At 42.6% G+C, this 15326-nt stretch overlaps 1 protein-coding gene and 1 long non-coding RNA gene across 2 annotated transcripts; one reads left to right on the top strand and one right to left on the bottom strand.

The window, feature by feature from the left end:
• The first annotated feature begins 207 nt into the window (after positions 1-207).
• On the top strand, positions 208-11581 carry LOC146706761 (uncharacterized). The gene is made up of 3 exons (XR_014921629.1): positions 208-268; positions 385-551; positions 11540-11581. It is a non-coding gene; the product is annotated as an uncharacterized LOC146706761 (long non-coding RNA).
• A 267-nt stretch (positions 11582-11848) lies between these two features.
• Positions 11849-14555, bottom strand: LOC146706760 (uncharacterized). The gene is made up of 2 exons (XM_085464978.1): positions 11988-14555; positions 11849-11908 (listed from the first exon to the last, which is right to left on the bottom strand). The coding sequence occupies exon 1, from the start codon at positions 12728-12730 to the stop codon at positions 11999-12001; it is 732 nt and encodes a 243-aa protein (XP_085321104.1). The 5' UTR covers positions 12731-14555; the 3' UTR covers positions 11849-11908; positions 11988-11998.
• Between the last annotated feature and the right edge of the window lie 771 nt (positions 14556-15326).

Genomic DNA, 15326 nt, shown 5'->3' with positions numbered 1-15326 from the left:
GATTGTTTTAAATTATGTAATAACGTTTTTGTTTGATTAGTTCCAGGGTTAACAAACTGAGCAGGAAAACATTCAGACCCCGCGACCACAGAGCCCTACCTTACATCAGGTGTGTATACAACGCGATGTATAGTTGTGTATTTTTTTTTTTTAAAGGGGTTTAAACAATTACAAATGTTCTAAACTGACCGTTTTACACATACAGAACCACGCCAGAGAACCGTGTGTGTGGAGGAGCAGGACCATCCCGAATAACGCACACTACAAGGTAAGCATAGGTATATATAAATTAGATAAAAAGAGAGAGAGAGGGAGACACGGTTATTCAGTTTGAAATGGGTACATGTATAAAATGTTTTAACACATGTCTATCTATCTTCACAGACTGCAGAACAGCACCCCTCCTCATAATGATCAGGACACCGTACGATTCCAGATGTTTTTGGAATGTTTAAGCAGTATCGACCTCCCAGAACAACAAAAACCTGGAGCTTTGTGCAGCAGTGGAGAGTCAGAACAGATCTTCATCAGCGAACCTGCAACACCTCCGAGTGAGTGGCTACATCGCGATTTCTCTGATGTTTTTGAGTACAGTATATCAGATTTTGATCTAGTTCATATACCCACCACCCCAGAATGTGTCAGAAATAGCGTTGATTCACACATAGATTTCGAAGAAGGCGGCATAACAGACTCTCAAATATCAGCGGCGTATGATGCTTACATAAAGCTTCCAGACGCTCAGCCTGCTGAACAAAGTCATATAGCCTCAATAGCTGATAAATTATGTTTGATTGAAGCTAGACTCAATCAATACCACCAAGAAGCACAGGTACAAAGGCAACAGTTTACCAAACTCATAAACAAAGTGTGTAGTACATTAGACAACATCTGCAGCAAAATTTCAAGTCCCTGACTTTTAAAATCCAGACCATGGACCCTCCAAATAAATTATTTAAACATAATATCGGAACCTCCACTCCTGTTAGATGTTTTGACTTAGAGACTTTTATGCAGTGGGCTGAAGAAACAGATAAAAAATTAGACGATATTATAGCTAGACTTAATAGGGTGCCTGCATCAGCCTCATCCGATACACATCCTTGTCAGACTGTTCCTACGTCTGCTATTGCTGATGGGGCTATTGTTGCTAATAATAGTGATAGTACAGCAGGTGTTGCTCGGGCCGTTGCTGTTACTGATGCTAACCATATAGCTTGTGCTGCTGGTGATTTTGCGTCTGATGCACAATCTAGCCGGGTCACCTCTGCTGCAGCTACTGCAGTTGTTATTGAGCCCGTTGTGCAGTCTGGGTCCGGCAGCCGCTCTCAGTCACACATTAGAGAGATACCTAATTTTAATGCTCGCGAATTGCGTGAACGCCTTGATTTTAGGGGTATAAGTCTCGATCATCCAGAACAAGTGCCGGCGCGAGTGCGCGAGTGCTTAGCCAATGTGATAGACAGAGCTGTGGCGGGATCCCAACAGGGCAGTGTTCTAAACGTGGTCCTGCGTGGCCCCTCGCTGGCTTCAGATGTTCAGGCTGTTTTAAACGCTGATGATCGGTATGATCCGGAGCTGTTTCTCGATCAAATTGCACAAGTTATGCAGAGTAATGATGAATCTATCGGTGATGATGAATTAGAGTTTATTGTCACGGTAGCTCAGAACAGTAGTGGCGGGTCTCGCTTAAGACTGGCGCACATACCTTTATGATGAGATTCTCTCAAAGAAAGGCAGACATTTATACACACCAAACAACACAAACAACAATTTGTGCTTCTCCCTATGCATAGCACATTCATTAAACTCATCATCCTCTGAGCATGAAAAACTTGCTACAGCTAAACAGATGCATGCTGAAGTAGGTCTATGCAACACACAGCAAGTATCATTCTCTGATGTCGGTAAATTTGAGAAGCACTTCAACATTAAGATTGTAATCTATTACCACACAGAAGGGCGTAAACGCCTGGAATGTTTTTACACACATGAAGAGCCAAACCCTAACACGTTGATGATGTATCTCCATAATCAACATTACCACCTGATTTTAAACCCGACCGCTTTTTTGGGGGGGTCCTATGTGTGTAATTTCTGTTACAGTATATATAATACACCATTACAGCACAGCTGTAAACATAGATGTAACACATGTTACACACTCTGTCAACATCACAGGGGACCCACAGTGAAATGCAGCGACTGTAACCGCATCTGCAAATCACAACACTGTTACCAACAACACAAATTACCTGAATTAAAACACAACATGATCCCCTGTGATAATATGAAACATTGCATGCACTGTGGCACCACATATAGAGAATCCAAGAAATTGCCACACAAATGTGCGCAGCCTAGATGCGAGCACTGCCGCGAACCTAAATTAGCAGGAGACTCCGAGCATCAGTGTTTCATACAGCCTGTTGAAAAACAGAAGCCTAGCGATAAATACATTTTATATGATTTTGAGACGCGGTACCACAACGGTAAACACGAGGCTAACTTTGTGTGTGCGTCTGATCTGAAGGGCAATAAGTTCACATTTAATACATTAAAGTGTGTGGAGGCGTTTGTGCAGCATTACAGACGCCCAAGGTTTCGTGGGTACACTTTCATAGCACATAATGCATCTGGCTTTGATAACTACATACTCCTCGAGTACTTTGTCAGACAGAGCATAACACCTAGTGTCATAATGAGCGGCAGCCGTGTGATTTTAATGCATGACAGGGACTATGACCAGCGGTGGATTGATTCGTTCAGCTTTTTGCCCATGGGCCTTGCCAAAATACCCTCTGCTTTAGGTTTTCAAGACCTGCAGAAGGGCCATTTCCCACACAGGTTTAATACGAGGGATAATGAGCGTTATGTGGGCCCGTACCCAGACCCCTCCTTCTACGGCTATGAGCACATGTCTGAAAGCGATAAGGTGCGATTCATGGAATGGTACCAGGTTGCCTCACAGAATCCCTTTGATTTTCAGGCTGAACTCAGGCGTTACTGTGTTAACGATGTTGATGTCCTGCGTAAAGCATGCATCATTTATCGTGACACGCTACTGGGTTGTACTCAAGTTGATCCATTCATGTATACCACCCTGGCTGCATTTAGTATGGGTGTGTATAAAATGCTGTTTCTGCCTAGAGACGCGCTCGCTCTCACGTATGAAGGGGCATACGTTGAGCAGAACAAGACGTTTTCTAACGTCTCTATTGAATGGCTTCAATATGTGTCCCACACCACCAACAAAGTGGTAAAACATGCTCTCAGAGGAGGCGAACAGAGGGTTGGACCGTATTTTGTGGACGGTTTTGACCCCACAAGTAATACAGCTTATGAATTTGCAGGATGTTTTCACCACGGTTGTGTTAAATGTTACCCCGAGAGTGAAGTTAATCCTGTCAGCAAAGCATCCTATGGACTGCTGCATCGCATGTTTTGTGACAAAGTTGATGCACTGAGATCACAACACAGTGTGAGCGTAATAGTGATGTGGGAGTGTGAATGGGCTGCCTTGAAGCAGACAGACCCTGCAGTTGTGGCTTTCATGCATACGTACAGAAAGCCAGAACGCCTGAATCCCCGAGACGCCCTTTTTGGCGGTCGCACAAATGCTCTAAAGCTGTACCACAAGACTGCTTGTGATGAAAAAATATTTTACTACGACTTCACCAGTCTCTATCCCACAGTGCAGTCTAAAAAAGACTATCCTGTAGGACACCCTCAAGTCATTTACACCAACTTTGACAAGCTAGAAAATTATTTCGGCTTTGTTAAATGCACAGTGCTCCCACCTAAGGGTCTTTTTCACCCCGTCCTACCCTACAGATGCCATGGAAAACTGATGTTTCCACTCTGCAGCATGTGTGCTGAAGACCAGAACCAGCATACTGCATGCGGGCACAGTGACAGTGAGCGGGTGTTGAAAGGCACATGGGTCTCATTTGAGCTTGAAAAAGCTGTTGAGAAGGGATACAGGGTTCTTGCTGTTGACGAGGTGTGGCATTTCCCCAATAAGACCGACACATTGTTTAAAGACTATGTGAAAGCCTTCCTAAAACTCAAACAGGAGGCCTCGGGGTATCCTGAACATGTGAACACACCTGACGAACAGCAGAAGTACATAGACGAGTATTATGAGAAGGAGGGAATAATGCTAGACCCATCCAAGATTTGTGTAAATAAAGCTGTTCGTAACTGTAACAAGCTGTTGTTAAACTCGTTATGGGGTCGTTTCAGCATGAGGTCAAACATGGCATCATCTGAGCTCATTACAGACCCTTCCAGATTTAGCCAGCTAATGTTTAGCGACCAGTACGACGTGCGTCAGTTTTGTTTCATCTCTGACGACGTCGCAATGGTGCAGTGGCGCCACGCTGATGGTAGAGCTTCCCGTGTGAAGGACGTTAATGTCTTTGTCGGGGCCATGACCACTGCACACGCCAGACTCATGCTGTATGATTTGCTAGACAACTTGCAGCAGCGCGTGCTGTATTGTGACACGGACAGTGTCATTTTCACGGCACGCCCTGGCGAGTGGATGCCTCCTCTAGGTCAGTTTCTGGGGGATCTCACAAGTGAATTAGATTGTGGAGAGGATGGTGTGGAGGATTACATAGCGGAATTTGTTTCCGGTGGGCCAAAATGTTACGCGTATCACACATCGCTGGGCAAGACCCAGGTGAAATGTAAAGGCGTCACACTGAATGCATTAAACTCGAAAGTTGTCACCCACGACTCCTTGAAAGGTTTAGTCCGCAAGTTTGTAGCCAATCAGACATCAGACGCACACCTAGTTGCCGTGTCTGATAGCATCAGACGCGATAAAAAGAAGCTTCATTTGAAGAATGAAACCATTGTGAAAAAAGTTAAAGTTGTTTACAATAAGCGCCGTGTGCTCCCAGACTTCACAACCCTTCCTTATGGATTTTAAATTAGAACAGCGGTTTGACGCCCGGTTGCAGCATCCGTTCAGCATGGTGGTCAGCGGTCCCAGTAACTGTGGCAAGACTTTTTTTGTTAAAAACATAATTGAAAACTCTTCCAGGATTATATCATGCAGCATTGATAACATTGTGTATTTATACTCATGCTGGCAGCCACTATATGACCAGCTTCTTAAGATAAGAAACATAAACTTTGTTAACGGTATACCCGAATCTCTGGCTGATGACACCCTTCTGCCTGCAGAAAAGAACAATTTGTTAATTATAGACGATGTAATGAACGATGCAGCTAACAATTTAGAAGTACAAAATGTGTTCACAAAGTATGTGCATCATAGGAATTTGAGTTGTATATATCTAGTTCAGAATTTGTTTATTCAGGGAAAATCCAGTAGAACCATTTCCTTGAACACTAATTACCTAATATTGTTTAAAAATCCGAGAGATAAATATCAGGTTATGCTTTTAGCCAGGCAAATGTTTCCGGGTAATACTAAATATTTTATAGAAGCGTTTAATGATGCCACATCGACAACATACGGGTATCTTTTAATAGACTATAAAGCTAAGACCCCGGACTATTTAAGACTCAGAACAAATTTACTGTCAGACCGTCCGGTTGTTTACATTCCAAAACAAAAATCAGCAAAGAGGTGAGAGGATGTCATCACGCATGCGGAGGAATCTGTCTCTGTTGGAGATGATATACAGGGCTCCTCCTACTCTACGCAGAGTTATTATTAGTAATTCAAACTTAGATTTTATCAATGCATTGTGTGAGATAGCCTTTAATGTATTGCATGGTAACATTCCACTGACCAATCAGCAGTACAAACAGCTAAAAAAGAAAAAAACAATAATCAGACTGATTGCAGACAAAAAAATAAAATCTTTGAAAAAGAGAAAGACAATCAACCAATCTGGAGGGTTTTTACTGCCGTTATTAGGGGCTGCAATCCCTTTCATAACCAGTCTGATAGCAAACAGGTGAAAATGGAACATGTGCAAAAGATGTTTTTGGTACCCCAACACCAGTTGGACTTAATAAAGCAACAGCAGCAGCAGCAGCAAACAGGCACCATCAGACAACAGTCTCAGAACGAGTTGGACAAGGAGATGTTACAAGTGTTACAAGATTCTGACATAGATGTGTATGAGAAGGCTAAAAAATACAGCGATGTTCTCCAAAGATACCTCACCCTTGTGAGACAAGGTGCCCGTGAAAAGAATGTATTGTCTTTATCATTACCTGAACAATTTAACAGGGATGTGCAACCCCAGTCGGCGGACACATTGCCTGTTCATGGTGATGCCGGGGTGCGGGATCTTGTTGCGGAGAATGTTTTAACACACATACCTAAAAGGAGTAGGAGGAATGCAGAACTTATTCTATCAGCGGTGAACCGTTCGCCACACTTGATCTCTTACAATGACAAAGGCGAAATTGTTGTTGATAAACACACCATCCCTGGTTCACACATTTATGATCTAATTAAAGCCGTCACAACCACACACACACCTTCTGAGGGTTTGAGACCTATCGGTTGGACAGAGTTTTTAAAAGCTTTCTCAGATTTAAACATACCGTTATCAGCCATATCTAACACAGGCATACGTAAGACCGTCGCCATGTATAAAACCGATCACACACTGTCTGAAGACTGCGGTTTTTTAAAACACACACCAAAAAAGAACACGCCCGGTGGACCGCTGCGACATAGTACACTAAAAAAAATAAAGAATAAAAAAAACAAATTAAAGGGGGGTCCTGTAGAGTGGTTGGATTTTTGAATTCAGGTTTTTTTTCTTATTGCAGAAATAGTTTTTCTGCTAAAAATATTTGCTGTTTGGTGTTTTTCAACTGTTATGTTTTTTTTTCACTTATTGCTGCTAAATTGTTTTGTTTTATTTTCTTTTATTACTGTTAAATATTTTATGTCTTTTATTACTGGTTAATGTTTGATTTCTTTTATTTATGTTTAAACAAAGTATGTTATGAATCTATATATATATATATATATATGAGATTTGATAATAAATACCATTGACTCGATTAAATCATGCTCTCATGTTGTTTTTATTATTATTCTCATTAGTACATATCAGTATCCACATTGCACACACACATAATCACTGCATACAGCAACAGGTTGTATGTTGTTGACAAATCGACACACCATAGCATCATTACAAATTAAATCAGACCCATACATGTTAAGCAGGCGGGCATAAGATACACCATTTTGCATATGATATAAAAAAAATACACAATGTTGACCGCATGTGATGGAGAAGTCGTTCTGCACTTGTTTTCCTGAATATAAAACAGTGGAGCAGTTTTTTAGAAGAAACATCTTTATTGCTGGGGGAAAACTGTCTAACGAGTGACCAAAACTATCAAAAAAATAACCGCGTCTGTCTCTCGAAATATAAACAGCAAGCCAATGTTCCCCTGGCATCGTAGAAGGGTGTGTGTTTACAATACACATAGCAGGGAGTCTTTGAAGCCGTTCAGTGGTTAGCTGATCATAGGCTAACACGCCTAGGAAATGTGTGTTTTTATTGATAATGCTGCCGACCACGGCTGATAGTTCTATAGTGTTCATGACCGTTTTTGTCTCAATAGTAGTCCAAGAGCACTTGTCTCATGTTAGATATTTCAATGACTGAATCAAATACAGAATAACACAAGAGGTTCACTGTACGGGGTAGTGGATTTCTGAAACGGGTTTCCAATCTCACGTTCCCAGTTTTAATTAACGACACATTCCCTGAATGTCCTTCGTCAGCTTCCAGATTGAAACAGAATAAAGTGTAGCCGTTACCAAAGTCGTCACGTGTTATGGCCAACGATCTGTCCTTTAAATGTCTTCCTGTGGTTTGTATCAGCTGGTAAAATTCTCTGATATAGTGTTTTCTCTGGAAATTTGGCTGGAATGGTTTAGCAGGATAAGCCTGACTATCAGCATATAAAGACATAAATTCTATATCGCAGTTTTCAAAATGAAATGGATTACGCTGGTAGGAGCCTGTGTATGCTTCATTGTCTATGAATGCAATGATGACAAATTTAGGTATCCTACCCATAAATAAATTGTCATTTGTTGATATTCTAGCCCCTGCAGGTATGGAGAAGGTCTTTAAAGATACTCTGTCTACCGTGTATTTTGCGTTTGCATGGTGCAATGCCTTGCTGTGTGCAAGTCTGACGCTAGGTGATACACTAACTTTCTTGACAAAGAGACTGGCTGAGACAATTTTAACTCTGTATGCATTGGCATCCGCTGTCATGAGAGCAAATTTGTCTTTAGAGCGCACAAATTTCAGCGACAGGTCGATTCCATTAAGTAACAGTTTTTCTTGAAAAAACAGGTCTGCATGTACTGGTGCAATCAATTCAACAATACTACTATTTGCTGTGTAGCCACCTCTGGTCATCAGACCCTGGTTCTCTCCTTCTATAGATGTGTCATTCATGTGTGATGCTGTATCCTTACAGAATAACCCGGTGCTGAACTGTGTGTCTAAAGTGTCCTTATTATAATTGATAAGACATTCTATCACACCTCTGTATGGATATGTATTGGATGATTGACTAATGAGCCGGTCTCCCAAATTAATATCGACTTGACTAAATATGCTGCATCCAGGATAATTAATAAATCCTACATTAGCGTCCCTAGCCAGGTTTGAGCCATCAGCGTTTGTGATTCTCACCCGTGTGTAGATATATGAGTCATTTAGATCCAGGTAATCTTCACCCGACGATGAGATGTAAAACTCGATCGGCCCTCCATCAGTGATTGCAGATACAGGTGGGATTTCAATAAATGTACTTTTCTCAATGCTAGTCTGTGTGTATGGGACAGTAAAAAGATCGAGCTCTGTTTTTACACATTCTCCAGAATGACTGTGTAACAGTGCCATTTAGAATATGTCAAGCGCTGCAGTTTTTAAACGACTGGTTCTGGGTCTCTTCACTCTGCGTGACGGTGTCCGTTTGGTGGCTCTCCTGCTAGGTTTTGTGGTTTTACGCTTTTTAGACAACGGCTGCCCTGGGGGTGGGGTCTTAGATGGTTTGGGCGTATACACATACAAGCCGTTACCGTCCTGCTTAGTGGTTGAGGGTCTGGTTATGTTGGTTATGACATCAGACACTATGCTCGATGCGGCTGTTTTTAGGTGTGGTTTGACTATGCTGACTCCTTTTTTAAACAGCGGTACTGCAAATCTAAACAAGCTACGGAACAACCCACCCAGACCTGTCCCATATTGTGTACTGGTCCCAACATACCCTCCGAGCTCTCCACCAGCCTATGATAAGTAGTATTTTACATATTTTGAGTCATCAGAGTTGTAGACGGCCATCCTTTTTTTTTTTTTCAAAAATGCTGGGTTATCGGTCGGAAGTGTAACTTGACAAACACTTTGCCGTATAAAAAGGGTATGTGTTGATTTCGATCGTCTTTCAAATCAATTTCTATGTCGTCGATTAATGTCTTTGACACAGGTGTGTAGTGTGGGCTGTCAAATTGTAGAATAGGCAACCGGCGGTCATCGTCTGTAATATTTATAGCTCTTAATAGCCTCGCGTGGGCGTCACCCACAAGCTGGTAATCAACGATATCTGAATAAATAAAGATGTTATATTTTCCCCCGTATATGTCTGCGGGGTGCGGGGCATATGTGTTTTTATAATGAAGTGCAAACGGTTCTCCTGTTTTGAATCCTAGGATTTCCGCCAGTCTCCCTCTAAATGTGAGAATAGTCCCCCTAGGCCCCATAACACAGGCATGGTTACTAACGGCGTTGTACTGCATTTTAATGTCTCCAGTGGCTTGGTGCTGTTGACATTTAAAATTAAATTCTTTTATTATCTGTTCCACAGATGCATAATGGCCCACAGACAGTTCGATCATGGTTACGGCTATGGTTCCGTCTTTGACGGGGTCATGAATTTCCACTTCCGAATCTGATTGTGGAAAAGTCCGCCATATGCGTGGGTACTGTATCTCTATAACAGCGACCTCATATGGCTGATCCAAAACAATAGGTTTTGCTAGCTTTGTTCTAAAATTAGATATCTTATTACCCGGGAAACATGTGATGAAGCATTCGAGAAGAGGCTTACATAGAAGCCTGCATTGTTGTTCTTTTTATTCATGCTTTCTCAGTCTATGCTCAGTGTTGAATGAATGTGTGTAGAGCTGCGTCATCTGAGTTAATTACGCCTCAACGATGTCTTTTTCTGGAATCCACGAATTAAAGCTGTTGGGCCATCCTAGCCATTTCACTAGCACCTGCTTTTTCCGACCCACTTTTTTCCTAGCCAATATGTTTTCAATTTTAAATGTTTTGTTTTCATCAACAACCACACGTTGTATCTCAGGCTCATAAAATGACCCTTTCAATACCTCTCCTGCTAAATCCACTAGTCTGTACACTGGGGGCTGTCTCCCTATACGTTCCTTGACTGTGAAAATCTCATCGGTGTAGGTCTGCTCGTATCCTTTTTGAAACTTTCCTCTCAGTTTTGATATTCGTACAGTGTCACCGATATTAAATTTAAAGCGCAGTTCCCTCTGAGGCCTCGTTTTGTACAGCGCGTTGAAGACCGACTTCTCATTATCCTTATTCACCTCTGCCGGAGCCATTTGGATAGATCTGTGATAAGCATTGTTATATGCTTGTGTGAGATCTGGTATGATATCTACATATCTCCGGGAGTTGGCTGATGTTAAGTACTTCCACATTCTACCCTTGAAGCTACGATTGAATCTCTCGACAATACTGCATTTAACCTCGCTAGCTGTTGAGAAATGCTTGATATTATATCGCTTCATTAGCTGTTTAAAGGTTGCATTATAAAACTCTTTGCCTTCATCTGTTTGTAGTTTCACAGGGATCCTACCCTCACTAAGTATATCCTCAAAAGCAGCTGATACAACAGACCCTGTCTTGTTTGTTAGGCATCTAACCCATGCGTATTTTGAGAATACATCTATACATGTTAGCAGATATCTCACATTATCATTATCTGTCACATATTCACACATGTCAACCAGATCGGCTTGAAACTGTTTGTCGACCCCTGTCACCAATACTCTATTTCTGGGGAAATGGATCCTCGCAGGTTTATGGAGTGTGTAGGTGTCGTCTTGTTCTAAATAATGTTTGACCTGAGATAGTGGAGGTGTTACACCTGATGCCTCCCCTGCCGCTATACGTAGCTTATTTAAACTGGCTAACCCCGCAGGATGGGCTGGATCATGATATATTTTATGCAATGTGCTTTCCATGATTTACAAACCACAAATGACTATGATGTTGATGTTAACAAGTCTTTTTATTTAATTTTCACAAAGACACAATCACAGACAATGGATACTCGGACACCCCACATTAAACCAGATGTAACCCAGCCCAGTAGTTTCCAATCATGCGGAGCATGGCTGGTTTAACACGGCGGGCGCAAGTACTTGCATCTAGCAGGTGCCCAATGTTGTCATTAATGGCGCATACTATATATCGCTCTGATCTCAGTTCACACATGATGTGTTCTGCAACTCTGCGGATTTGTGTTCCAGACCCATCTGCAGTGGATGAGCGTACAAACAGCCGGATGGCAGGGATGAATCGGTCAGTCTGGAGCCTTATCATCACATCATCATAGTAGGTGTCGAAGAAATACTCAGACAATTCCTGCAAGCAGCTGTGTTGCACCTGACTGGGGTGGCCTGTTTGGCATCCGTAACATGTCTCTTGTATAAACTCATTCAAAGCCAACATTAACAGGTGGAGAGTTGCGAGTTTGATGTCGATTACAGTTTCATCCCACAGGTCTGATATGAGGGGGTCCTGCGAGCATTGTGGTGAGGGTGGTGGAGTCTGGGGGGTCGGGATTAGCAGCTCTGTTGATGGTGACTCCAACAGGTCCCACGAGGGCGTGTCATTCTCTGTAAAATGAAAACCACAACCTGTTAATTTGTCACATAGATACACACTCAACCCCACACACCCGCACATTAAACCTACCAGTTTATTGTTTAGCTGTCGGAAGGTCTTATGATTTTAGGTTTACACAGGGTACCAGGCAAACCAGTCTTCGGACAACTCGCCAGATCGTCAAAAACAAGGCGCTTTCTAATACTCTCGTACGCAGTGTTGAGTCTGTCCCTCTTGATCGCGTCATCAATCTGGCTAAACAGACGCGACAAACCTCTCCAGTCGCACCACTGTATAAAAAACAAGTCCTTAAACCATCTTGTGCGCTCTTCGAGGTTTAGAGGGTATGGATTTAACCTCCAGTTTTCAAGCCCTCTGGAAGCAATAAGACTATCCCTGTCATCACATACACTGAGAAAAATAAAGTCGTCTGGGTTGCGATTGAAACGATCAGCCTCAACCCTGTAAAGCTCAGGGCCTGATGCACTGTTCCACTGGGAAACATACAGCAGCTCTGGGAAACCCACATTGTCCAGGTCCGCACACACTACGGTGCGGAAGAGCTTCCAGTTTTTAGTAGACATGACTTGGGCTTCCCCCCAAAACAATCCCTCACCACAATCTACACTAAGCACAACTGTCCCTTCGGTATATTTAATGGCATACACATACCCTTCGACGCCTCGATATTCTAACTTAAATACAGTTCCATCTGCGGCGTTTCCACAGCGTTGCTTTTTACGTTGAGGACCCCGACTGCATACTCCTGAAGACATACCTAGAGTGCCTGTGGCATGGGCGATGTCCTGGCTGGGTGTCATTCCGAGCTCCATAGGTCGATGCGTCGGGGATCCTTAGCGCGATGTGTCGGTGCTCCTCAGACCGTGGCGGTGATGCTCTTAGAATGTGAAAGGATCACTTTTATACCCATACAACCTAGCACATCCCACTAGGAGGAGTCGTTCCCGCCCAGAGGGTAAGAACACCTGAACGCGCATGCGCACACACACACGAAACTGGTCAAATCGGTTGTCAAACCGGTCAAACCGGTTGTCAAACCGGTTTGGTTGGCCGCCATCTTGGACTAGTGCCATCGTATTACTGAACGCTGTAAATCAATTGCAGTTAGAGGCTACATTAATTTCCCCTCTGTAAGCACTAATTGAAACTATCTGAGCACATTACAAGTACATATTTGCTTACTCTGTATGCTCAAATGTGACCCGTTATAGCCAACAGAAAAAAAGCGGAGGCCCGAAAAACAGGTGGGGGTCCTCCACCACCACCACTCACAGAGCCTGGCCACTTGGCTTCCACATTTGTGATAATGTTGGCAGCATCACATATGATCTTCACAGTGCAGAGAACACAAATTAGCATCCATTACTATAATGAAATAATTTGTTAGTTTGAAATGCTACAGGGAACTATGTACCTGTACATTAATGCTGTGGAAAGACTTCCTGTTCACATAGTCTCCTTCATTTACTGAAGGAGCAATGATTGGAATGTGAGTGCCATCTATACAGCCAATCACGCCTGGGAACCCTGAGAATAAATGTAAAATTTAAGTAGTAGTTCAAGTATCACCACATCATGAATTAAGTTTCGTTCATCCTGATACCTGCAATTTTGTGGCATCCCTCTTTGATGAATCTTGTGGGTCTGTGACCGGGGAACACAAACGAGTACAGGAGACGTTTCAGTGCAACTGTAACATTCCTGACTGCCCGACAGACGGTAGCCTTGGAAACGTGCTCAGCGTCACCAATATTATACAGAAAGCTCCCGTTTGCAAAAAACCGAAGTGCAATACAAATAATATGTACAGAACTGAGAGGATGTCCGCGATGTGTCACATGCGTAATATTAGGCCTGAGGATGTTATCCAAATGACTTATAGATTGTGCTGAGAAACGGTAACGTTCACACAGAAAATCATCAGGAAATGATAAAATGTCCGAACGCGCTCTAATCACTCTCTCCCGGCGGAGAGCTCTGCGGAGAATTTGGGCTTCAACATCTACTGGCTCTTCAAGGAAGGAGCACGCCATGTCCGACACTTCCTACAGTCAGGTTTCCGACAAAGGGGCGGAGAAGGTCAGGGTTAGTTGAAGTAAACCTGCTAGGGGGCAGGTTAGCTTCACGGAGTGTGTCGTCATAGTAACTCACTCAGAATTAATCTAAACTCACTTTGTGAAACCGAAAACCCAGAGTTTTCGTTAACTCAGGATATACTTACTCAGAGTTTGCACTAAACCGGCTTCCTGAAACAGGGCCCAGGTCGTCTGTTGTTTCACACCATGTTTCCAGGTCGCATGTATTCATGTCCAGGTTTGTTCATGTCAGGGTTCTTCATGTTGTGTTTTAGTTCACCCAGTTTAGGTTAAAGTTTAGTTTTGCATCAGTTTGCCTTGCCCCTTTCTTTGTACCCTTCTATCAGCCTTATTGAACTGCTGGAGTGATGATGTCCTATGACATCATCACTCCATAAGCCAATGAGATTATCACATGACAGTTTTGAATGGGGATATTTCTTTTGAACTGTTTTCAATTTAACGTAATATTTAAGTGTTTCTTAGTTTTAGACTAGCTGGTTAGTCTATTTCAACGTTTTAAACCATGTCCCAGGGTTTTTACTTCACCATTGATGGGGTTTTAACAAGCAAATAAAAGACAGAGCTTAACTCTGTAAAGATTAGATGAAAAATACTCAAAGGATAAATTCAATTGGTTTATTATTTTCTTACATAAGTTGAAAAAAGTAAAACAAGTAACTACAGAAACAACAAAAGAAAAGTTAAACAAGCAAATAAGTAAATGAAGGGGGGAAAGGAGGAGGGGAGGAAACCCCAACAACCCCCTCTGAGCAAGCACGAGGCGACAGTGGGGAGGAAAAACTGCCTTTTAACGGGCAGAAACCTCCAGCAGAACCAGGCTCAGGAGGGGACAGTCAACTGCTGGGACTGGTTGGGGGGGGGGAGGGTGAAAAACGAAAAAAGATGAAGAAGGTGGAGAATATGTGTTAGGGGGGACAGGAGAGGTGCAAGGTAAGCTGGATCACAGGTGGAGGAGGACGAGGCTAAATCATCTGAATAAGCGGCAGAACCAGCCTTTTTTCTTCTTTTTCAGGTATTTTTCCATGAGCTCCTTCTCCAGGATAAGGGTTCTCAGCTGATCGTTTGTTTCTGCATTCTGCTGCTCGAGTTGCTGGCATCTTTGCTTCATTTCTTTTAAGGTTGCTTGTTTTTTTCTAAGCTTTTCTTGCTTTTTGTTGTGCATCTCTTCTAACAGCTCATTTTTTCTCTGGATTTCTTGACTCGTACGCTGCAGGTCTTCATGCATTTTCTCTTGTTGTTGCTTTTGTGCCTGCATTTCAATTATTTGGCTCTTCAAGTCACTGGACTTCAACAACATCTCCTTAATGAC

The sequence above is a fragment of the Copadichromis virginalis genome, linkage group LG7, assembly GCF_057382275.1.
Source record: "Copadichromis virginalis isolate Kocher_CV1m ecotype Utaka linkage group LG7, C_Virginalis_male_GT1.1, whole genome shotgun sequence".
NCBI classification, from domain to species: Eukaryota; Metazoa; Chordata; class Actinopteri; order Cichliformes; family Cichlidae; genus Copadichromis; species Copadichromis virginalis.
Note: the sequence above shows the minus strand (reverse complement) of the source record. Positions and strands in the feature narration are given on the sequence as shown.

Bases quoted from the DNA above. Each gene is read 5' to 3' on its own strand.
- LOC146706760 (XM_085464978.1), bottom strand. From the start codon at position 12,730: ATGGAGCTCGGAATGACACCCAGCCAGGACATCGCCCATGCCACAGGC.